The sequence below is a fragment of the Squalius cephalus genome (genome assembly GCF_949319135.1).
Source record: "Squalius cephalus genome assembly, chromosome: 24".
Classification (NCBI taxonomy): domain Eukaryota; kingdom Metazoa; phylum Chordata; class Actinopteri; order Cypriniformes; family Leuciscidae; genus Squalius; species Squalius cephalus.
Window position 1 is genome coordinate 16,454,051 of NC_137145.1, and position 24,108 is coordinate 16,478,158.

Below are 24,108 nucleotides of genomic sequence, written 5' to 3' on the forward strand. Positions count from 1 at the left end.
TAGCCCTGGAGACATGACAGGAGTAAATCATTGTGGCTAATTTCCTTCCCTCAGGGACAGACCAAAGGGAAAAAAGGAGAGACAGAAAGGGAGAGAAATAACCATAGGAGAAAATGATGGATCTGAGGGCCCTTCCTGAAAGGACAGAGAAATCCAAAGCCATTCTGGCATTTGGTATTTCATAAACTCATTTAGATTTGGCAATTCCAAAGTTGATATGTCTCTGGTCTGGGGCTTTGTCTTATAGTGTCAGTGCAATTAATCAGCACAGGAACATTATGAAGACATTAACGCGGTCGCAGAAAGTCACAGATAGCGCTCGCATGCAGGAAGCCCCAGCCGAGATCGGCTTTACCTGCCAACACTGGCAAATTGGTGCAGGTGTCATGCGACCCAACCGTCCACATTAATTCCTTTTTGACATATGCAAACCCCCAGCACATGGAAAAAGTACATGGTGGTATCAAAGGATGGAGCCCCGTCAGAGTAAATGCTCCATGTGTCTCAGCGGTGGGTGAACCTGGCAGCGTCCCCAGCAAATAGGTCTCCTCTGCCCTGTCCGTCTGTTCCCCTGGCCTGTCCTCACAGCCTGTGTGCGCTGGTGTGTCTGGGAACATTCATATGCTTGCACATAAGCGCGCACACACATACACAGGTGTATGCATTATTAACAAGATTTTTTTTTTAATTCATAGTTAATCATTGAATTCCATACTTCAGCTTAGAAATACAACATTTATGTTATTTGATTTGCACTGTTGCAAAGATCTTTTAATGTTTTTGAAACAAGTCTTATGCTCACCAAAGCTGCATTTTTGTTTGATCAAAATACAGTAATATATATAATATATATATATATATATATATATATATTAGGGCTGTCAAAAGATTAATCGCGATTAATCGCATCCAAAATAAAAGTTTGTTTTTAGTAATATATGTGTGTGTACTGTGTGTATAATTAAATTTGTATATATAAATACACACACATGCATGTATATATTTAAGAAAAATGTGTTATTTATATATATAAAAAAAATATATTTATATATAATATAAACTATATAAATATATATACAGTATATGTATGCAAATATTTCTTAAATATATACATGCATGTGTGTGTATTTATATATACAAAATAATTATACACAGTACACACACATATATTATGTAAACACAAACTTTTATTCTGGATGCGATTAATCGCGATTAATCTTTTGACAGCCCTAATATATATATATATATATATATATATATATATATATATATATATATATATATATGTATATATATATATATATATATATATATATATATGTATATATATATATATATATATATATATATATAACAAAGTAAGATATTTTTGTAACAGTGTACAAATATTTCTGTCACTTGATCCATTTAATGTTTACAAACCCAAACATTTGAACAATAGTGCATATCAAATTTAAATAAGTATCCAATGGTGCTTTTCCACTGCATGGTACGGCTCAGTATATGCCTCGCTTAAATAGTACCAACATGTTTGAGATTCCAAACGAGCCGTGCCGATACTAAACTGTGACGTGTAAACACTGCAGATCACTGATTGGTCAGAGAGAATCGTCACTACCAGCGCCATTGGATTTGCAACACGAGACACCAAACCCGAACAAACGAACTTCTTCTTGCAGTGAAGAAACATTGAGAATCAAGAACACCATTCCATTGAAATGCTCCATTGCTCCTGTGTTGTGTGTTTGTTTGTGGTAGCGGTAATACACTCCAGTGGAAAAGCTAACCGAGCCGAGCCGTGCCATGGAGTGGAAAAACGCCACAATACAGAAAGGTCTAGAATTATGAGACCACTAGTGAAAATGTCTATTTTGCTTTTAATAAATTATATTAGCAGAATAACATTTTTGAGTGAACAATTAAAGGTGCAGTATGTAATATTGACAGCTAGTGGTTGTAATGGGTACTGCAGTTCAAATTCAAAATATTGGACGGGGTTGTTTCCCCCGTCCCCTCCTCCTCAGACTCGGGGGTTGCTAGTTTGAGGACACGCAACAGGAGCGAGCGCAATTGACAATGGAAGGTGAGGAGACTTATACATTTGTAAGTAGATTAGTTGATTTATCCATGTTTTAATATGCTACTGTTCATATAGATTTTTAGATGGATGCCAAGGCTTTTTAGATCAGGTAGAATCTGCAATCTCTGACCTATATTTTCTGGCTTCCCTGGCTACAATACGCTGTGTTTTCCTCAAAAATGGCAACCTGGGGTGTCGAAATACTGTTGGGTAAATTGGCAGTGTGCAGAATCACACAGACCAAAACAGACATTCTGACAAGGAACACACATTTTAAAGTAAAATAACTGTAGCATTGTTTTTCAGAGAAACAGCATGTTTCCTAAATCTCTGTAAATTTATTATGGTCTTTTTATGCTTTAGTACAGTCAACAAGTCACATACAGCACCTTTAACCTAGCCTGGCTAACGTCAGACCTCTTCTCATTGAGACGTGGTCTGGGAACCACATGTTCATTTTCTCGTATTTGAGGCGTGGTTTACGAATGCCCAGAGCCGTTTATTGGGCGCTACGAATGTCTATCAAATGTGCCTGTACGTAGCTCATAGCCAATCGTTTCGATTATACCAGATGACGTATGTAGAGCGACAGAAATTCGACGAGGAAGAAGACGAAATAAACTTGCGTTCTAAACTACTTAGAACACTATCTAAGGCTGCATCGAAAGGCAACTTTGCGTCTGCTGCCATGTTGGATCCATAGATATAAACAAACTGCTTCGGTGTGTCGCATAGACGTCATCATCGTCTCGCTGCTCCCTCCCCGTTCTGTGATTGGTTCCCTTTTTGAGGGGAAAATCTGGTCCATGGTGTCCAGGCTGCCTAGCAGCGTGAATAAAATCGCGCTGCGCGCAAGGCAGCATGGGGAAACCCAGGCTACCTTTAACCAATGTTTTGGACTGTATTCAGCCTCAGCAGACCCTTTTCACTGCAGGAACACCAGTGAATCTGGTGCTGATCTAAACTGACATTATAAAGTGTTCTGAAGCTGAAATGAACTGGCCCAATCTACAAAGGCATATACAAACATCATCCAAAACTACAACAGCTTGAGTTTCTCCTGCGCTGTTCTCTGGTCTCTTGACATCAGCCAGTAATGTGATTGGTCAGTTGAAGATCGTCCCTGGTCTCTGTTTGTTTAGTTCAACACTTTTGTCTTATGTAACGCTGTGGATTTATCCACAGAGTCTGAAGCACATCTCCACACATCTTAAGGAAATGTTGTTTTGATTGCTACTAATGTGGCATGTCTTGCTCAGTGCAGCCCAAAAGTAATATCCTCCACCCCGACCCAGCCCAACCGTGCAGCACTAATAGAATACAGAGATGAGATGCCCTTAATGGAAAAGTAGCGCCTGAGTCAATACAATTAAACAGAGGATGTTTGAACACACAAGACCTGTTTCCCCACAAGCCATTAAAGCCACTGAAATCAGAGTGTGTTTGTATTTAGTGCGGTTTAGATATTGAAAACAGAACATAAATCTGGATCCCCTCTGCTTTTTTTCAGTCCTTCTAATCTTTTGATAAATAAAGAGATTTCGTCTGCCTGCTAGTCCGTTTGTTTGTCGTTCAGTAACTTTTATGTAATTCCCCATTTGCAATGTTGTTCACAAAACCCATTATGTTTCTGTTGCAAATGGAAAGATGGCGGAAAGAAGCAAATCAATTATGCGGCTCAACTCTTCGGCTTTAGCAAAATCATTTTTTGCTGTGATAAAAAGAGAACATCAGTCTGGTGCTTTGACGTGAACAATTGTTTTGTTTATGGTTGGCAACTTAGACATTTTGATGGATCATTTTTATGTGGGATTTGTTATCAGTATGTGGGATGCAGGCTCATCATAAATACAGTTTGGCCATTAAGGTTTGTAATGACTCCAGAAGGTGTATTTATTCGATTCTGGAAATGTGGGGATAACCTCCACAAGAAAATTCCACTTTTTGTGACCAGGATGCAAACATTCAGCACTCTTGTGCTGTAGTGAAATACCATTCGAGCATCACTTTTTCATTTTATTTATATCTTCAAACATCTGCATGCTTTTGTCTTTTTTGTTTTGTTTTGTTTTTGGTCCTGACTATTCTGTTTGCTAGTTTCTGTACAATGCAAATGGACACTTATTTGTGCTCCAATTATTTCATTTCTAATTTAATACAAAAAAATAGCATATACTATTCCATATTGCAACATATTGAACCCAAATTTTTTGTGCTTGATTTTAAAGGAAAAATTTCACTTCTTGTAAAGCTAGATCATTAAACCTGTGAAATGAAGTGGAAATGATCGTTCCAGTTATCTTGCGATTGTATGTAAACTTAATTAGTGCTATTATAATGACTCATTTTGGTAGTGTGTGGTTGTATCCCGTGCTGCTGTGTCCTCGGTCTTGGGAAATGTGAACGATGACATTGCTGCTTAATAATTGTTATGCAGGGTCATTTAGAGAGATTACATAACTGTGCACTTAAAGCAATCGTTCGACTGGAACGCCCCTAGTTCCCAGAAAGAAAGAAAAAGCATACAAACATAGAAATCTCAATTTGTTTCCATTTATAAACCTGCAATTAAGTAATTATCACATTCCGTATAATATTTTTCTATGCTTCAGGAGTCATTATTTATTTCTGAATGACTAAATTGCAGTGCATCTTTGTGTATCGTTTCAAAACTAGTGTTCAGTTGATTCCCAAACAACCTTTGAAAGTGTATTTGAAAAGTTGCCGTGGCTGTTTACACTGTTATGAATAAAGTCAGCTTGAATATCAGATCTGTCTTTGTAATCATATCATGCACTGTTTCATCAATGAGGCGTCACATCGAGTGCTCAGAAAGAAACTACAGATGATATGATTTTATATTTTACAGCAGCTTATAAAACACTGTGTTCATGGTTATGTAGTTGGAAATGTTGACCACAAACACAGAGGTTTTTTTGATTTTTCGTTGTGCGTTCTCTCCACATTTGCGATTCTTTGCATCCTTTAGCCACTGCCTATAATGTGCTGGATCCTTAACCAGAAACCGAAAGTAACTCACTCCAGCTAAATGTTTTCTTTTTGAATTCTTGCACCCGGGAACAATACAAGTCAACACCGATATGACTAAAAGTTTGCTAAGAAGTATTTCCTAAAGCAAGGTGGTGTTTGATTGTGGTATCCATAGCAGACGGGTGGGAGTGGCCTTGGACTGCAACATGCCCAGTGCATTATGGGTGTTGAAGGGAAGACAGCAGCCTTTTTTTTTCTCTGCATGTTTTCTATATTAAAAAAATAGCTTTTTTTTTGTATAGGCAGCCAAGTTTTATTGAAAGCCCATTTTTCCGGCAGTGAAGTACCTCTTTAACCCTTTCATATGTCTAATATATTCAAAATTAAATACAATTAGCATTCAAGTAAAGAGGTTTGAGGAGACAGTTGAGTTTTAATGAATTATGTTTTAAATATTAATATTGTTATTTTATAATGCTATTAAGAGCACCCCTAAAACAAAAACTGAAATCTAACCTGAAATTTGACTCCTTACAATTAATACAGATAAATGTTTAATATTTTTATTTTAATACATATTGTTATAAAACATTATTTTTTTTGTTTTTGTTTTAATATTAGGATACTTAGTTAAAAATTGGATTGGCTGATGTTTTATATGTTCTCTTTGAAATAATGCATCAGTGTTGCGTACCCAGCAGCTGTGATGGATCTCCACCCTTAAAGGTCACCCAGTGCCCAGCGGTCAGCAGGTGCTGTGTTCTGTGGGACTGAGCCTCACCCCGTCTCGCTCAGTGTTCCTGGACTCCAATGGACCCCTTTTGGTGCAGGTTCTGCCTGTTAGAGAGCTTTTGCATTAAAAGTGGTGCCAGCTCATGGTGGGAAATGGGCAGTTTAGCCTCGCCCTCTCAGAATCACTGCTGGTCTTGATGAAATGTCTGGTGCCAGCCAAAATCCGCTGTTGCCACTGCCAGCCCAATGTAATGGCTCTGCCAATAGGAATGATGGGGAGCCAGGGATGAAAGAGAAAGGAAATGTACTGTATGAGAGAATGTGTGTGGTTGAAAGGAATGGAGATTGATATGGCTTGAATTCTCCCACTGTGATAAGGAAAGATCAAAGGTTGATCACTTTTGAAACTTCAATTATATGGTTAGTTGTATTTTATTATTTGCATTCAGTATTGTTTTATACCTGCTGAATGTGACTCTACCCAAACCAGGGGTTGTAACCAACTGGTTGAGAATTGAGTAATGGAGTATGTGTACATTTTTTTTATCACTTGCCTCTGATGTCTGTGAGCTTGTGTTATTCTGAAGACCACCTGTTGGGCATTATGAGCCGTTTCTTCAGTGTGTGATCAGTCGCTTTGAGAGTTCACAGGAAATTGAATTATCGTCCGAAAATGGCAGCACAATCACAGAAATGACGGGTCATTTCCTTTATTCTCAGTATGTGTGATTATATGGTTAGTGTCAGAAGAAATATCAGTCTAGACCTAAACACCACTGCCATTGTGTGCAGAGCACAGCCTGTCATCTATACAGGTGTTAGGGAAACAGGTAAATTTAGCTCGAAGGGAATTATTAATTAATTTATAGGGAATTTTGAAAGAGTCACTTATTTTATGGCAGAGCAAATGACTCGTCCAGCGTTCATTTGAATGGGCCGTAACTATCAACTCTGTAACCTTAACTACTGTATGAAACTGTTAACCCATGTTCTTCTGATCTTGATCTGACTCACTCTGATCCTTTGTTCGTGTCCTGAGATTTTAAACCTGAGGTATCTGTCCAGCCCCCTGGAGTGGTTCTGACCAATTAGACCTGGTCTTTAGCTCAGAGGTGGCTGTTTCTCCTCCTCTCACATAAATTGCTATCTGATGGTCTCTTAACTTCCCGCTCTCAGCAGAGAGTACAGTTTAGACATGATAAGAATAAGATACATCTTACACGGATTTCAATCAAGCCATCTTCTAAGTTATGAACGTACGATCATACGGATAGGAAACAATAAACACTTTAAGGTAAATCATTCAATAGTTATAAAAATTGCAAGAATTATGTGTGATCTAAGCATAATAGTCACATAGGTTGTAGACTTGATATAGAATTATGCAGTTGAACAATGTTTGATTAGTCTGTCAGGCATATTGTTTTGGGATGATCTGATGTGATTTGATGTGTAAAGTCTCAGTCTCTGTGGTTTTATGAGATTTCAGCCCTGAGGTCGCTCAACGGTCTTTAAGAAGAAGAAGGCTGTATATATTTTGTTGGAACAAACACCCTCTTTGGTGTTTTCCTCGTGGGGCTCAAGCTGTGCCATCTCCAAACCAATCCGTCTTTTACAAACTGCCTAACATTGACAACGTTCTTCATTTTATTTAGGATCATCTCTGACAAGCGTGCGTGGCTATAAAGTAATTAGCTGGGGGTATCTAGACTGAATGGAGTCCCAAATGGCAGATTGTCTGATTTAGGGGCTGGAGAGTTTCTATGGAATTTTGCTTCTTGATCAGTCTGAAAGAGTCATTTGTGTCTGGTTCACCCTCAAATCCTACACAGGGTCAAACTTAATGTTGAACTTGTCAAAAATAAAGAAATAAATTGACCAAAGATGCAACTCAAATTTACCTGTAATTAGTAAGAATTAAGACCAAGGAGTGCCAATGAAAATGAATGGGCAAAACTTTTACAGTATTTATTAACCTTAATAATAAATTCTGCATATACTAATAAAAACACTTGCATGAATATTGGCATTTATAAATGTGATAAATCTATAAATGGTGTATTTTTTTTTTCTTTAACAAATTATTGAATATATCCATCAGCAATATAAGACACTACTGTTCAAGTAAAAAAAGAAGAAATTATTACATTTATTAAGCAAGCATTGACAGTAAAAACACTTAAAATATTAAAATTTCAAATAAATTATGTCCTTTTGAACTTTCTTTTCATTATCTTTATAAATATAACTAACTCTGAGAGCACAGTTGAGTGACTTAATTAAAATCGAATATGGGACCATGACTCCATAGTAATGTGAACACTGGCCTGAGGACATCTGCAACTTTTACACCATCCAGACTGCACTCTTCTCGTCCCTGACAGAGGCTGAAAGAGGTTTGAATCAACGATTAATCTGTTTGACTGAGCTAAATTCTGTGTTATGTTCTACAATGCATACTTCAAGAAAGACATAGCCTACTAGTTCTGTTTGAAGTTAAAACGCAACACAAAGGGAAGCACAATATATTATTATTGTCGTTAATTTTCTGACCACGAATGACACATTTTCGGCTTTTAAGTTGTGTGCAAGGTTAAAAGTCTGTTAATTTCTTTGACTGTTGTTTGCATTTTTTTTTTACATACTTTAATAATTTATACCTGTTTGGGTAAAAACTATTTGCCATTTGCTAAATTTCATTTTACTGTATTTGCCATGTTTCAATTAGTTTTCCTGTTGTATTGTTCTCCTGGCTGGAGAATTGATTTATTTTCATAATTTTATTTTGCCATCATTTTTTGGTTTTAAGGAGGTAAATGATACTTATACACCTTGATTGTCATGACAATATAATTATATCATATTATTTTGGCAGTGAATGATTTGGGTTGGTTTTTGAGCTTGCTTAAAGTTATTACTTCTAAATTAGAATATATATATATATATATATATATATATATATATATATATATATATATATATATATATATATATATATATATAAATCAAATGCAGTTCATGACCTCTTTAGCAGTTAAAAAATAGCAATGTCAGCTGGCTCTATTTGACCCCATGAATTACCGGTAGCTGGGTTTACAGGTCCGCGGTTTTTCACTATCCCTACACCAAACATTTGCAGCACTTCTGGCGTCTCCCAGCCAATAATCGCAAAGAGCTTTTTGCTTTTTTACTTCTGATACGAAACACAGTCTCGGCTTTCAAATTCTGTCCATTTTATCACGAAATTCAAACAATAAATGGAATTTGGACGCTCTTAAATGTGACGTGACAGATTGTAGTAGTGACTCGGTTCAAGCGACAGCGCGGAGCGTGAGTCTTTTCTTCCACTTCAATACAATTATGGCGCGAAAAAACATGCAGGAACATCAAAAGGTATGTTGAAAGATGCACAACTTACCGAAATGTACAATTACCATATCTCATGTTATCGCTCATTCAGTGTTTCATCCGGGGAAAGACATCAATAAAACAGCTTGTGAACAATATGTCACTTATTTACTCCAAGAAAGTTGACTATATGTTCCAGTGCTCACATATTGTTAGTTACCTATAGCTAATATACTGTTAATTATATAATATGTACTGTATGTTTGAATACATTTGTAAACTGTAAGCAAAAGCTTAGATAGTAAGATCAGATTTCCAGAGGACCACCACTTCAGGCTCACGCACCGTCGGACCACCATCATATATTAAACTTGCCTGATCATTAATAGAATAATATTGATTATTAGTAGGCTACAATATGAAGTAAGTGAAATAAATGCATGATCAAAACTTAGGGATGAGCAAAATGCCTGCAGAATGCCAAATCTGTCCCCTGCTGTAGCCCATTCTTTTATATGGGATGTCTCAACTTTCTAACTTGCACAATTCTCCTTTGATAAATCTTGATTCTGTTATTTCACACTATTTGGATAAGCAGAATGCTCTTTTATGAAGTTATTTCACTTAAGGACTTTAGTTAAGATTATGCCTGAAAAGGTTTTGGATTTGTCTTAATAGTTAGCATAGTAGGCCTAACTATTCAGCTACAGCCCTGCACAGTTAAAAAACGAGGGAGTTTATTCCTAATAAGAATATTTATTGTTGTCAGTCACTTTAACATTGTAAATACACAGTTTAAACATTAACACTGCACTGTGCTTACATTCAGGTAAATAAAAAAAAAAATAATAATGATTAAAAATTACAATGCGTTTTACCTAAAAGATTAAATTAAATGTATTGTGTTTTAACCTTAATCTATATTTAATTTAGTGATTCCTCTGCGTACCACTAGAGGTACTCAACTTTGAGAGCCACTGACTTAAACGATTATCTCTTTGGCATCTGGGGGAATGATGACAATTGGCATTTCATATAGGGGCCTAGTCTGGGCATGTATAAAATTTATGTCAACTTACCTTATTTGCCTTTTGAAAAAACGAGGCAATACTTTTCTGTTTCGCTGACTGCATCTTGGCAGCGCGTCACCATGCATCACTCCCCGATAACCGAAAATGGGCAAAGAGGCGGGATTAGCTGAGATGACGCAACGGCTAACAGACAGCATACAAACAGCTAGTAGTGACAGCAGCGGCAATCCACCTGTCACTCAAGTGGCCACGCCCTTAATTATGCAGAACACAGATCCTCACAGTTGTCATGAAGGGCAGAATTACCTATAGACCAATACCACTTTTTGTACCTGGCTGTAAAAAAAAAATTTTCTGCTGTAAATTTGGGCATTTTAACATGGGGGGGCTATGCCATGGGACTGACTCTCTGGGCCTGTCTCTAGCAGCCAGTCGATGAATTGCAGTTTAAGTCACGTCCGTGTTGGTTTCAAGAGAGAGATCGGAAGGTTGCCGCTTTGTTGTGCCAGGCAGACTACAAGAAATTAGAAACTCGTGTTGCAGCTGAGACAGGCACAAGTAAAGCCCAATTTATACTTCTGTGTCAAACTCACACCATAGCTACGTCGTAGGCTGTGTGTAGCACAAGGATTGTGATTGGTCTGCTAAAACCCCTCCCTCGGGTTTCGCATGCTCCCTCTGCATGTGTAATTGCACGTCAACGTGGACAACGACGCAGACATATAAATGAAAACTGATGCGTAGCCTACAGCGAAGAGGCTACGGCTTGAGTTTGATGCAGAAGTATAAATTGGGCTTAAAACTACCCTGTTACTGCTATGAAAATACCCTGAAATACAGCTATTAAGACATGAACTCAAACAAAAAACGTAAAGCAGCCAATCAAAATAAGAGCCACGCAGTCAATAGCAGCAGCAGCAATAGCAGTCAATAATGCCAGCAGTCAATAGCAGTTGTTAATACATAGGACCCCGCCCCCTGTCAAAACCGACTGCGTGAAGAATTCAGCTCGCTTGTGTGTTAAGATCTGCGGACAAAACTCGTGCTTGTGGTCAGTCCTGCTCTTGTGAGACCTGTGAGGACTTGCAGTTTTGTTATTTCTCCTCGCAACATGCTGATTTGTGTGCACAATCATCTTTTTTGTGCTCGAGTTTTGGGGTTAGTTATTTCTGCAGGTTTATATTTTACGTGCAAGCTTTGTCACTGTGCTCACACTGCTGTAATTTACTTGCATGCTGTCTTGTCCATTATTTAGGGCCATAAAAGGCAATGCTCTTGAATCATGGCTTGAATTAGTAAGAACGAGAAAGGTGTAAAAAAACAAAACAACCATATTGTTGAAAATGTACGAGGAAAGTCCACTGATGAGTTTACCAGCGTAAGCTGGTGTGCCTCAGCCCTGGACCAATTTAACCCCTGCCTATCGATATTGGTGGAGACATTTAGTATCGTTGTATCTCTATTATTATGCATCACAGTGCACTTATCAGTGAGTTTTCAGTCTGTTTTTTTTAATCATGGCTGTGGTAATTGCTGTGTCAGGGCACATGGCCCTATGTTTTGGGCACAACTTTTGGTGGACTAGGCATCCTGCAGAACCAAAGAGTTTGCAAATTTGTGGAAAGCTGTCCAGTTCTCTCTACCCTTATCTACCTGATTACTGACTCCCTCATGCTACCCTGAAGGCTGATGTCCTGGTATTGCCACCCCCACCTGCCCTCTAAATGCCACTCTTAGTCTCTTCCATCAGTTTTTGTCACTAACAGGCCATAAAACGGTAGGGTAAGCAGTTTCGGAGAGGTTAGCAATAGCAAGCTAGCTTTGAAAGCTTGAGATCCCACCCTCCCTTCAGAGTGCTCTTCAAAGTCATGCCTTCTTCAAAACACATGAATGCGCACAGTCAGAGCAGAGTCTGCAAAGCGTCATGAGAGACAGCATTAAATTACCTCATGTCCCAAAGCACATAACATAACAACGTAAACAACTTAAAGAGCTCTGACTTGTACCACCTGACTGCTGACTGATAGTGTTGACATAGAAATGCATAATTTGGACGTCTGAGGACATGAACATTTACGGGTAGAACGTCACGGGTTGCCATCTTTTAATTATGGTAAATATGACATGGTGTAAACACAATGGAAACATACCGCCAGTCCTCCTGTGACTCAACTTATCCACCTCTGATAAGTGTGTATCGCTCATATCAAAATTTAAATACTGCTAATTTTAATTACCATAAACTAACCCTAATCCAAACAGACGCACATTGACTTCACCTCTGTTAATGAGCAAACTAAATTCAATTTGCAATCTGCATAATCACAAGGGGTCAGCATGCATATTTCCCTGCTTATTCGTCTCAACATCTAAACTTGGAGTGCAGATCTTTTTGCAGGAAATATGATGAACTTCGGTTTTATACATCCCTACCTACAGAATCTAAAAACAGAATTTAAAAGAAATAATAACGCTCCAGAGGAAATAATGTTCAATTTCATTAAATTAAATAATGGTTCCACCATGAATAATTAGCAGCAGTCTTCCTTTTCATATATGTTGAATGAAGTAGTTCTTGTCAAGGAATAATTGATGTACTTCTGTAATGTGTGACAGTTTTCATCTCAGGAATGCTGACCACCTGAAGAAACCCTTTAATAGCTAGTTAATTAGATTTAACGGTGATTAAATCTAATGGTGATAATCATTTCAGATTGATTGATTACCTCAGGTCTAATCACCATCTCTTTCTCTCTCTCCTTCTCTTTTTTCTCATGTGCTGTTTGGCTGATCAGATATTCTCGCCGTTTCAGGTAAGCACATTTTCAAATCCTCCTTTATCCTGCTGAAACATCATCAGACTTCATCTGCTGAGGCTGTATTGTGTCTGTACTGGTTTTAAACTGTGTTACGAATGCCACTTAAGGAAGGCAAGAAGTCAAGCGCTAATCTGGCAATACCTCAAATTGGAGGAAGTTGGCGATGTGAGCGATGAGTTTGTTGTTGGGGTAATTGGAATGTTCCAGCGATGAGTGTGGGCTCACGACTGTGTGACGGCCAACGCTGCCTCGAGATGAGACGTGAACGGATTCCGTTTAGATGTATCAGAGAATCAGCTAATGAGCCTGCTCAGAATACGGCCCGATTATTTCCAGGGTTTGAATCTCATTGTCAGGGAGATTAACGTACGTGTGAGGATTTTCTTCTTCTTCTTGTTTAAGTTTTCTAAAATTTAAACAAATGAGTTTTGTGTGATGAATTGATGCATGTAGTTGGTGAAAAATGTGACTTGGTGGATGAGGAAATTAGTTGGTGCCAGTGGTTTAAAGGATCTGATTTTCTGTGGCCACATTTTGGCACTACTTGTTCTAGCTTTCTTTCTTTTTCTTCTTTCGAGAAAGTTATGAAAAATGTTAACATTTGATGATGATCATTAATACTTCTATCAAACATTTTTCGTACATGTTTTTGCTGACAATCAAGCTGTGGCATCTAGAATTGATGAAATGTGTATGATAACCTACCGTAGCCTCAATTCTGTTAATCCATTACTGTTTTCTGAATCTGTACAAACTCATTTCTCTGATATTACTGAACACACTAGCTCCCTCGATATCCTTAACAAATATAATGCCTGTATTTCCACTGCCCTTGATATACACACCCCTCTTAAAAGTAGATTTGTACCTTCTACACACATGTTTCCCTGGTTTACCCCTGCACTTCACAATCTAAAAACAGCTGGTCGTCGTCTTGAACACCTTTACAGGAAAACTGGCTTGACTGTTCACCTTACTGCTTACACTGACCATATTCAGTTATACAAATCTACTATAAATACTGCATGCTCTAGTTACTACTCTACTATTATTAATAATGCATTCTCTCGACCAGAAACATTGTTTTCTGTAGTCAATAAACTCACCAACCCTCCTGCACCTGTCATAAGTAACTCTCATAAGTGTCATAAGTCTCATTGATACGTGATCTGGGAACCACATTTTCATTTTCTCGTATTTGAGGCGTGGTTTACGAATGCCCAGAGCCGTTTATTGGGCGCTACGAATGTCTATCAAATGTGCCTGCACGTAGCTCATAGCCAATCGTTTCAATTATACCAGATGACGTATGTAGAGCGACAGAAATTCGACGAGGAAGAAGACGAAATAAACTTGTGTTCTAAACTACTTAGAACACTATCTAAGGCTGCATCGAAAGGCAACTTCGCGTCTGCTGCCATGTTGGATCCATAGATATAAACAAACTGCTTCGGTGTGTCGCATAGACGTCATCATCGTCTTGCTGCTCCCTCCCCGTTCTGTGATTGGTTCCCTTTTTGAGGGGAAAATCTGGTCCATGGTATCCAGGCTGCCTAGCAGCGTGAATAAAATCGCGCTGCGCGCAAGGCAGCATGGGGAAACCCAGGCTAAGTCATTCCTGCATTTCTTTCAAAATAAAATCGATAGCATTCATAATCTTTTCCCATCTATGATCTCTCCTGTATCCACACTCGACTTCCCCACTGCTTCTACACCTGGTACTCTCACTTATTTTCTCACTGGGGTTTTCCCCCCAGCGGAGCTAGTTGATAGATTAAACTTTTGCCGTATATGGTCTGCAAAACTACGAACACATCTTCCTTTTTTAAGAATGACTTCAGTACCGTTCTTTGTTCTTTTCTCAAAGAAAAGCTGGCCAAAGCCGATTCGAAAGACTGCTGTTCAGCAGCAGCAGCAGCAGCCATTCTTTGTTTTCAAGTAGCGGGGAATTCACACGGAACCGTCACAACTCTGTCATCATTATGTTAAGCCCGCCCACCGACTCTGTACACGATGTGATTGGCCTGACTAGAGTTTGGTTTTTCCAGCTCGAAAGTCAACAGAGAGTTGGTAGACTAGCCTGGCTGCAAAATAAAATTTGCTGCCGCTAGGGTGCGTCTAGATTTTTAGGCTATCCGGCTCCACCAGTATTCTAATTCTTCTAGACATTTCCTCTGCATTCGACACAATCTCTCACAGTATTCTCATTTCATGACTCTCTGCTCTTGGTATTTCTGTTCACCTCCTACCTGTCTGGTCGCCAGCATTACATCTCTATTCGCCAGGCTAAGTCCACTACTGCCTCTGTCCCACATGGTGTTCCCCAGGGTTCTGTTCTTGGGCCTCTTCTCTTCATCATCTACATGCTCCCATTAGGTAACATCATCCATCATCATGGCTTTAAATTCCATTGCTACGTAGATGACACCAAACTACACATCCATTCTCAACGCAATACTCCTTTCCCCACAAATTCCATATTAGCTTGTATTGATGATATAAATGCTTGGATGACCAGTAATTTTCTCAAACTCAACACTGATAAAACAGATCTACTTCTTATTGGTTCACCTCAAATTACATCCCGTTTCTGTGTTGACAATGTTAATATTGCTGGAGTTTTGGTTCAACCTTCCACCACTGTCAAAAACCTTGGTATAATCTTTGATTCCTCTCTTTCCTTCCTTCCACACATCTCCTCGCTCACTAAGTCTGCCTTCTTTCACCTTTGTCACATTTCTGAATACCAGCGATGCTGAGACCCTAGTTCACGCTTTCATCACTTCACGGCTTGACTACTGCAATTCTCTTTTCTATGGCTTACCCAATTCATCAAGAAATAAGATCCAATATATTCAGAACTCTGCAGCTAGGGTCCTCACATACACAAAAAAATCTTCCCACATTACTCCAATTTTATGCAGACTTCATTGGCTACCCGTTCGCTTTCGTATTCAATACAAGATACTCCTTATCACATTCGAAGATGTGAACTCCATGGTCTTGCCCCCAACTATATTTCTGATCTCATCCATACCTACTCCCCAGTTCGCACACTTAGATCTATGTTGACGATCCATAGGCACAAACTATCATCGTTTAGTTGAAGGGCTTTTTGTACCGCTGCCCCAACTCTTTGGAATTCTATTCCCCAACACATCCGCGACCTTTCATCATTACACAATTTCAAAACCCAGCTTAAAAATATATTTGTGCTACTTTTGCTTTTTGCTACTCCTGACCCCTGACTTTATGATCTGATTTTTATGTATATGTACCTCTATCTATTATGTTATCCATCTCAGTTTATTTGTATCGTTTTTATATCACGTTTATTTGTACTTAATTGTAAAGTGACCTTGAGTATTCTGAAAGGTGCTATACAAAATAAACATATTATTATTATTATTATTATTATTATTATTATTATTATGAAGGTTCTCCAGAGCTGTGAGTGTGATCTGAAGAGCAGGACTTGCGTTGGTTACTGAAGATGAATCATTAGGATCTCAGAAATTGTATACTAAAAAGTTCACAAAGCTCTTTGTGTGTGTAAATAGATGTGAACCAAACCAATGTTTAGGATTGTGTGTGTACAATTCATACATTGCATTTATTTGGTTAAAAAATTAAGCTGGATTTCCAGCAACCATTACTCCAGTCTTCAGTGTCACATGATCCTTCAGAAATGTCTGTTGCTTTTATTAAAAAAAAAGTCTCCGTGCTGAATAACAGTTTTCTAAATTATTATTTTTTAAATCTTACTGACCCCAAACTTTTGAACGGTAGTTTAAGTTTGTTTGCTTATTTATTTATTATTGTTATAACATCCAAATATATGTTTTTTTTTTTTTTTTTTTTTTATTATAATTGTTTTGTAGGGTTTTGTTTTAACACTTAAACGTTACTTGTAAGATATTTGCATTTGTATGTCGATAAATGGCTTGAATTCAACAGGAAACAACACAAAACCTGACTGCAAAAAACAACATAAGCAATTAAATTGCTTAAACCTATATATAAAAAATCTTAATGGCAGCTATAATATGTCCCCATAAAATCTCAGGCTTTGTGTATACAAACTTAAATCAACTTATGTAAGGGTATATAGTTATTGCCCACAGCTTTAATTTTATACTTGATAATTTTGAGTGATTAACACTTAAATTCTTCTTCATAAAGATTTTGAAGTATGGGCTGCCTTGGTGCAATAATTTTTCATCCACATCTTACAACTAAGAAATAACAGCAGGCTTTTTGGATTCAGTTACCATCCACTCTTTCTTTGTCATGGTTTCTCTCTTCCTTGCAAACCATTTCTCTTCTTTATTTTTCATCTCAGCGGTACCATCACTGTTTACACTCTTAATATCTTCCTTATAAACTCATCATGCCGACAACAGTTCCTCCCTGGGATGGAGCGAAAGCAATAAAAAAAAAAAAATCTCAGCACGAAGGGATCTTGAAAAAAAAAGATGCATCAGTATAGCCTAGGGTGATTTAACCGTATTCTTTATAAAGATTCCATGTAGCGGTCACCTGGGGCTAGCTGAGTAGCTGCGCCAATTAAATTAGGTAGCAGCAGAACTCCCGCACCCCCTGACTGCATCCTGTTTACCAGCGATCCCTGCGGACACTCTCCGCTCCGCTCTGCTGTGTACAGTAATTGCATTTAGGACAGCTTTGCCTTACAGAGTATTGTAGAGAATGAAAAAGAAAATGTACACCTGAGAAGACAGGCTCTTCAGTATTACAAGTATGGACTACATCACCCAAGAGGCCTTGCTGCAAGGGAATAGTGGAGGGGAGGGAATGCTTGTTCATTTGTTTACAGGGCTGTCAAAAGGTCATGGCAGAAAGTTCAAACAAAAAAGTTTCTAATTACATGGAGGTTTGGATGTTTATGTCCATAGGGGGTGCAATTCAAGAACTGAAATGTATGATATGGTTTCATATCCTTCTTAATATAGCCTAATATGGGCCTTTTAGTGCAAGGGACGTATTGAATTATATTTGTATTGAATTATACAGGAGTACTAATGCGCATATTGATTGTGGGAAGGTTATTAATAGGTTGCGCTAGTGTTAGATTACAAGCTCCTGCTGTTGACTGGCTGAATCTTGTTACAGTATCTGTAACTTTTTCCATGTATTATATTTTCTGTTGGGAAGGGAATAAAAATCACTCATAAGAGTCACTTGTTTGGGAATCAGACTATACTACTTATGCTGTATTCACTAAAAAGCTAATCAAAAACACGTTATGATTTTTGATTTGCTTTTTAGTGAATCAAAAATGTACATTATTACCAGCCAAGCTCATTTTCTTGGGAATCATACTTAACTGCTCATGCTGAATGGACCATTTGTAAGAGTGATTTGCTTGGGAATTTGATTTCAATGGTTGAGGTGTATGTTTTTTGAATCACTAAAAGTGGTTTCACTGGCTAGTGAGAGCCATTAACTCCAGAATCATATTTCATTTGCTGTGCTGAATATTTATGATTCACTAAAAAAATCATTTGTGAATTCGTTACACGGCTCACAATACTGATAATATCACGATCCAGCAAATTCTGCGATAATCGATATATTGCTAGACAATCCTATAATGATACATCACGATATCTGTCAATGAACATAAAATGCCTTTAAAAAGGTTAATTGCAGGTTTTCTCTCTTTATTCAAGTCCAAACTGTTATAAAACAGCACAAAAAGTTGTTCAGTCTGTAAATTAAATGTATTCACTCTATTAAATTTAACATTTTAAGTAAATTAAACCTTTTATGCTTATTACTTAAACTTAAGCTTAAACTTTGTGTGTAAACTGACACATTTAACTGCTTATCGACTTGTTTTATATAAACCTGGTACATTTAAAAATGTACCAACCTATTTTATTTAAACCTGGGAACATCTCAGTGTTTACCAGCTTCCTTAAAATAAATCTGGGAAGAGTGTTGTCAAAGGTACCGACTTTGGTGTTTTAAAATTCTAATAATGTGACGATACCAGCATTTCCCCTCAGCATTTTTGAGCGGATTCTTAAACACGTCTGATTGGTCACGGTGTTCACGCGCTCAATATGTCTGTGATTGGCTACAATGATCAACGATTCAAAAACATGTTGTCTTTGACACTCTTTATCGAGCGCTTACACAGATACACATGGGAGCGTTTGAAAGCAGCGTGTCAGTGGATATATTAGGGATCCGCTGAAAGACGCCTGCTTTCAAACGCTTCCGTGGATACCCTGTGTAAGTGCTCGGTGAAGAGCGTCAGAGACGTCTATTTACAGCATGTCTGTCCCATCAATGGTATAAAAGCCGAAGTGCATCCAGTCTTTGAACTTAAACGTGTATTATTTTACTCCCACTGCTGTCTGCCATCCTGTTAAAAAACTCCTTTTCTTAGTTAACTTATGTTCACGTTTCTCTCATTAATGTGTTGAGCGCCACCTCGAGGAGCGTGAAGTAGCGATGCTGGGAGCAGAGAAATCTATTTAGAGCACATTATTTTATTAATTATATAATATCGATACTTGGCGCCAGCGTATAGATTCTCGTATCGCACAGAGGACAACGATATATCACCCTATCGCTAAATTGTCCCACCCCTTCTCATAAGTCATTCGCTAAGGAGACTTCATGTAGGTATGTTTTTGATTCACTAAAAAGAGTCAACTCTTAACAGCCATTAGCTTGAGAATCAGACTTCACTGGTTGATATGAATGTTTATGATTCCTAAAAAAGAGCCATTTGTAAGAGTCTCTAACTCAGGAATCAGATTTGCTGTATGCTTTTGATTCATTAAAAATAAAAAATTTAAAAAAGTAAAACAATTAACTTGGGAAACAGACTTTACTCGTCATGCTGCATGTTTTTGATTCACTTTAAAATAACTGCTCGTAAGACTTTTGCATGTGAATCATTTGCTGTACAGTATGTAATGAAAATCAATTGGTTCTCAATTCTCAACATTAATTATAACGGCACATTGGGAAGAAAGTACTGTCTCTTTGTCAAGCTGTTGGAGTTTGATGCTGTCCAACAGTTTTGTCAGACATGGTGTTGAGCATTCTGTGGAGACGATGTGATTACAGACTGCTTTTCTGTGATCTCACAAACGCTTAGCACTTCTAAAGACCCTCGGCTTCTGTCAGGATCAAGCTATTGGCCCATAAGAGGGACCACATAGACGGGTTAATTAAACTTAAATAATTAAAAAAAAGTGGCAGTAATGACCTGTGGTTTGGAAGGGCAAAAACATATGGCAGTAGACAACTTCCTATCTCTTTGCTGCCAGTCTGGGGTGACGCCCCACCTTCGCTCGCTTTGATGATGTCAGCCAATGGAGGTGGCAGAGTGCCAGGGTGGCATTAGGTATGCTGGACAGGTGGCAAAGAGAGAGAGGGACACTAGCATGACACCGTAATGAGAGGCATGCCAACTGTTTCCCCGTCTGCCGCCGGGCACGGCTCTCCGGACCGTTAAATCACAGAGTTGAGAGGCGTTTCCTGTTTTTCTCTGTCTGTCTCACACACGAGCTGCTGTTTATGTGCATGTCTCTCTCTCGCTTCACTCTCAACAACCTTTACATAGAATCCATTTATCTCTCCTCTTTATGATGGAATCAGGTTTCTCCTCTTTGAGCATTTTTTTTTTTTTTTTTTTTTTTGGGTCCATGCCATTTTCCCATAGCAATTTCTGTGGCTGCTTGGTCTGAACTTGACAGTTACTGAATGACACAAAGTGACCGGGCCATCTCAAATCATGAGGTGTTACACTGAATCATCTGGCAAGAGGATTTCCTGTTGTCAGGCTGTGTTTTAGTTGTCAGTAATTGCATACAAGGGCTCGAGAGGCCTCGGAAAACTTCCCCGGATTTGCCGGGTCATTGTATCCTCCTGATATTCCTTCATTTGTCTCTTTATCTAGCCATCTTCCATCTGTCTTAAACCTCACGCTGCAGTCCGTCTCAAATAAATACAGTGTGGCATCTTATCATAGCAGATAAATATTTTAATCAGGATGCAAATACAGATAATTAGGGTGATTATGAGTCAGTGTGATCGAGTCTAATTGTTTTTGATACACAGCTTCCTCTCCGCACTGAATTGCAATTCATTACACAGACGGCCAAAAGTTATCAGAACAGACCGGTGGAATGTGGCCTCGTCACTGCTAATAGTGGACGACGGCCATAATTAACCCAACACACTCTGTCACTATAGTCACAATCTCGTTCAAACAAAGCCACTGCAAGGCCTTTTAATGGGTGTTTGTATTTAACCCAGATTAGGTTGGAGAGTCATGCAATCACATTTGAATAAATGTCTCATTATCTCTAATAGTGTTGGCTTATGGTCGCATGTTATTGTCGGAAATTGTTTCAGGTTAAGAAGATTACACAAAACGCTGCAGGAATGTACATGCTGATTGCTGTGACCTTGTCAGGGCTCGACAATCACAACATAGTTGTTTTATTTTATTATTTTTTTCAGCCACCCCAAACGGGCCAGCAGTTCAGATTCTGACTTTCACTGGTGATATTTTTACTGACCCTGAGGCAAAAATGATTTTTTAAATGTATTTATTTAATTAATCGATTCATTTATTTGTTTGTTTCTTAAGCAAACAAAGCAAAGTTTTAGAACCTGTGCAATTTTATAAAATTGTATGGTTTCATTTTTTATCACTATTATTTTTTAGCAACATTTTTCTTGTAGAACAATTTGGAAGCAAATATTTAGTAACAATTTTTTTAAAGAAACAAGATTTTTAAATGTATAAATTTTGTTTACTTTTTATAGAGTCAGTCGGCAGTTAGCATCACACTGGTTCCCTCAACAAAAACCCAATAGTTTTTTTTTATCTAAAAGTATTGTCCCTGAAAGTTTGAGAAGAGCACAATTTTGAGCATATCGAGGCTGTAAAAGAGGACTGAGTTAACCTGTTCGGCGTGATGACGTTTAATGTCCCCGACTGCCTCTGTAGTCCCATTTAGCCACTTGTTTTCAACCACCTTTTTCAAGACGCATAACAGCTTAAAAAATCACGAGTGGGGTTATACTGATGTATTTTATGTTGTAGAATAAAATGTGAAAGTGTCAAGAGCTTGTGTTCTCCACATTTCAGCCATTTAACCAAAAACCCATAAAAAAAAAGAAATAAAAAAAAACATGGACTTTGGCACGATGGAACCGGATATGCTAAATTGCTAACTCGCTTCCGCATTTTGCCCTACAAAGTGATGTCATACCTGCAAAACTATTGTTTCTTTTTTTCTTTTTTTTTTTCCATCATGGCAACTGTAAGCTGTAATGCTACTATGGCTAGCTTATACATACCAACTTATTTGTAGTGATTCAGTTAGTACTAGTGGCTGATTGTCGTGTCATGTATTTAATATTCAGGAGTTTTTGGTGTATTAATTTCACCTCCATCCTTAGTGCCATTTCTAAATTTCTTTTGTCCCAAAACCCATTTATGAACCATTCTCTCCTGAATGTCTCTCAGTTCAAGTAGGACAAATATCCAATAATTGTATCAAAGTGGGAAATCAATAAAGGTTGCTGAAGTCCTGGAAAAGGTTGTAAATTGATGAAGCAGAGAGGTGAGGGCCTCAGAGGGCATTTCCATGGCCCCAAATACTTGTGCCTGGTTTCTATTACCTTTAGACTTGATTGGGTATTGACATTAAATGTGTGTGTTCACTGCATATTTCCCCAATGAGTCGACTAGATGAGTTTCAAATGGTTTCAGAGATATAATGAGCATATTTTTCATTATGCGTGTCATGATGAAGTCAACTGCAGGCTTTCTTCAGGTGTTTTAATGCAGTGGTTCTCAACCCTGCTCATGGAGGACCCCCAACACTGCACGTTTTCTTTGTCTCCCTAATCAAACACACCTGATTCAACTCATCAGCTCATTATCACATGGGTTAATGAGCTGATGAGTTGAATCAGGTGTGTTTGATTAGGGAGACAAAGAAAACGTGCAGTGTTGGGGGTCCTCCAGGAGCAGGGTTGAGAACCACTGTTTTAATGCATACATGTATTTAACAGTTTTGTAAACAGTCACCTGAAATTGATTCTGATAGAGTAACAGGTTCCTCAGAAGGACAAAAATTCCAGTGATCGCGCTGGCACCTCATATGCACACAACTTATTCTAGCATTGCTAACTTGACATCACAGCCTGTTAATTATCAAAATAAAATAGTCAATCAAACATAGAGAAAGTTAACCAAACCATGTCCAGGTCCTGGCTGGTCCCTCTCCTGCTCGGACTCAGAGCCACCCGGTTCTGTCTCCCCTTCACTTCATGCTGTTATTCACGTTTCTGCCTGCATCTCCATGGTGGCGTGTAAGATTGCAGTCATCCAAATGATGAAAAAGTTTTGCTGTAAACAATGTAGGCTATTTTGCGACACCATCGCACAGCCCTAGTCTCATCTGAATGCTTGCCTCTTGAAAAGACCTTCATAGCTGAAGGAAGTCAGGAGATCAGAGGAGAGTTTATTTAAGCTTCAACTTAAAGGTATAGTTCACCAAAAAAAAAAAAAATTAAGTTCAAAGTAAACGATGACAGAAGTGTTGTTTTTGGTGAAATATTCTTTTATGTATGCTCAGCAATATTCACTTGGTCATTTTCATCAATTTGTCTTTTTTTTTTTTTTTTTTCTTAAAACAAGCATCTACAGGAAGTCGTCTGATTTTATAGTGCCATGACAGCCATTTTGCATAATGCACAACAAATGGAAGTTCATTAACACCCTTTTCAGTAGTCAACAGTCAGGTCATCATACTACTGTTTCCTTATAAAGGTCCAGCAATTCAAGTTTTTTGTCAGATGTGTGATTTTCTTTTTTAATATGATGTCATCATGTTGCTGTCTTACCGCCAGCCAATCCCTGCATTGCTGATCATGATTTCAGGTATCGATATATCTGTCCTTTCCAATGAACACAAGAACGCACAGTAATCTCAGACAACTGAATCCAGATATTTTTAATAAAAATCGCCAATTCATTTGAAGAACCTAATTAGCCTGAGATCAGTTATCATGATTAGAAAATCTGGCATCTGTCAAATCATCTCAG

At 38.1% G+C, this 24,108-nt stretch overlaps 1 protein-coding gene across 5 annotated transcripts in view; it reads left to right on the plus strand.

Annotated features, from left to right (window-relative positions):
• Positions 1-24,108, plus strand: part of cadm2a (cell adhesion molecule 2a) — a 511,389-nt gene that overhangs the window by 214,300 nt on the left and 272,981 nt on the right. For 3 of the 5 annotated variants that reach the window (XM_079861624.1, XM_079861626.1, XM_079861625.1), the window contains exon 2: positions 12,978-12,995. The exons of the other annotated variants lie outside the window; for them this stretch is intronic. In XM_079861624.1, the coding sequence (XP_079717750.1) occupies positions 12,978-12,995 (18 nt within the window). The remainder of the gene's footprint in view (positions 1-12,977; positions 12,996-24,108) is intronic. 5 annotated transcript variants of the gene reach the window in all.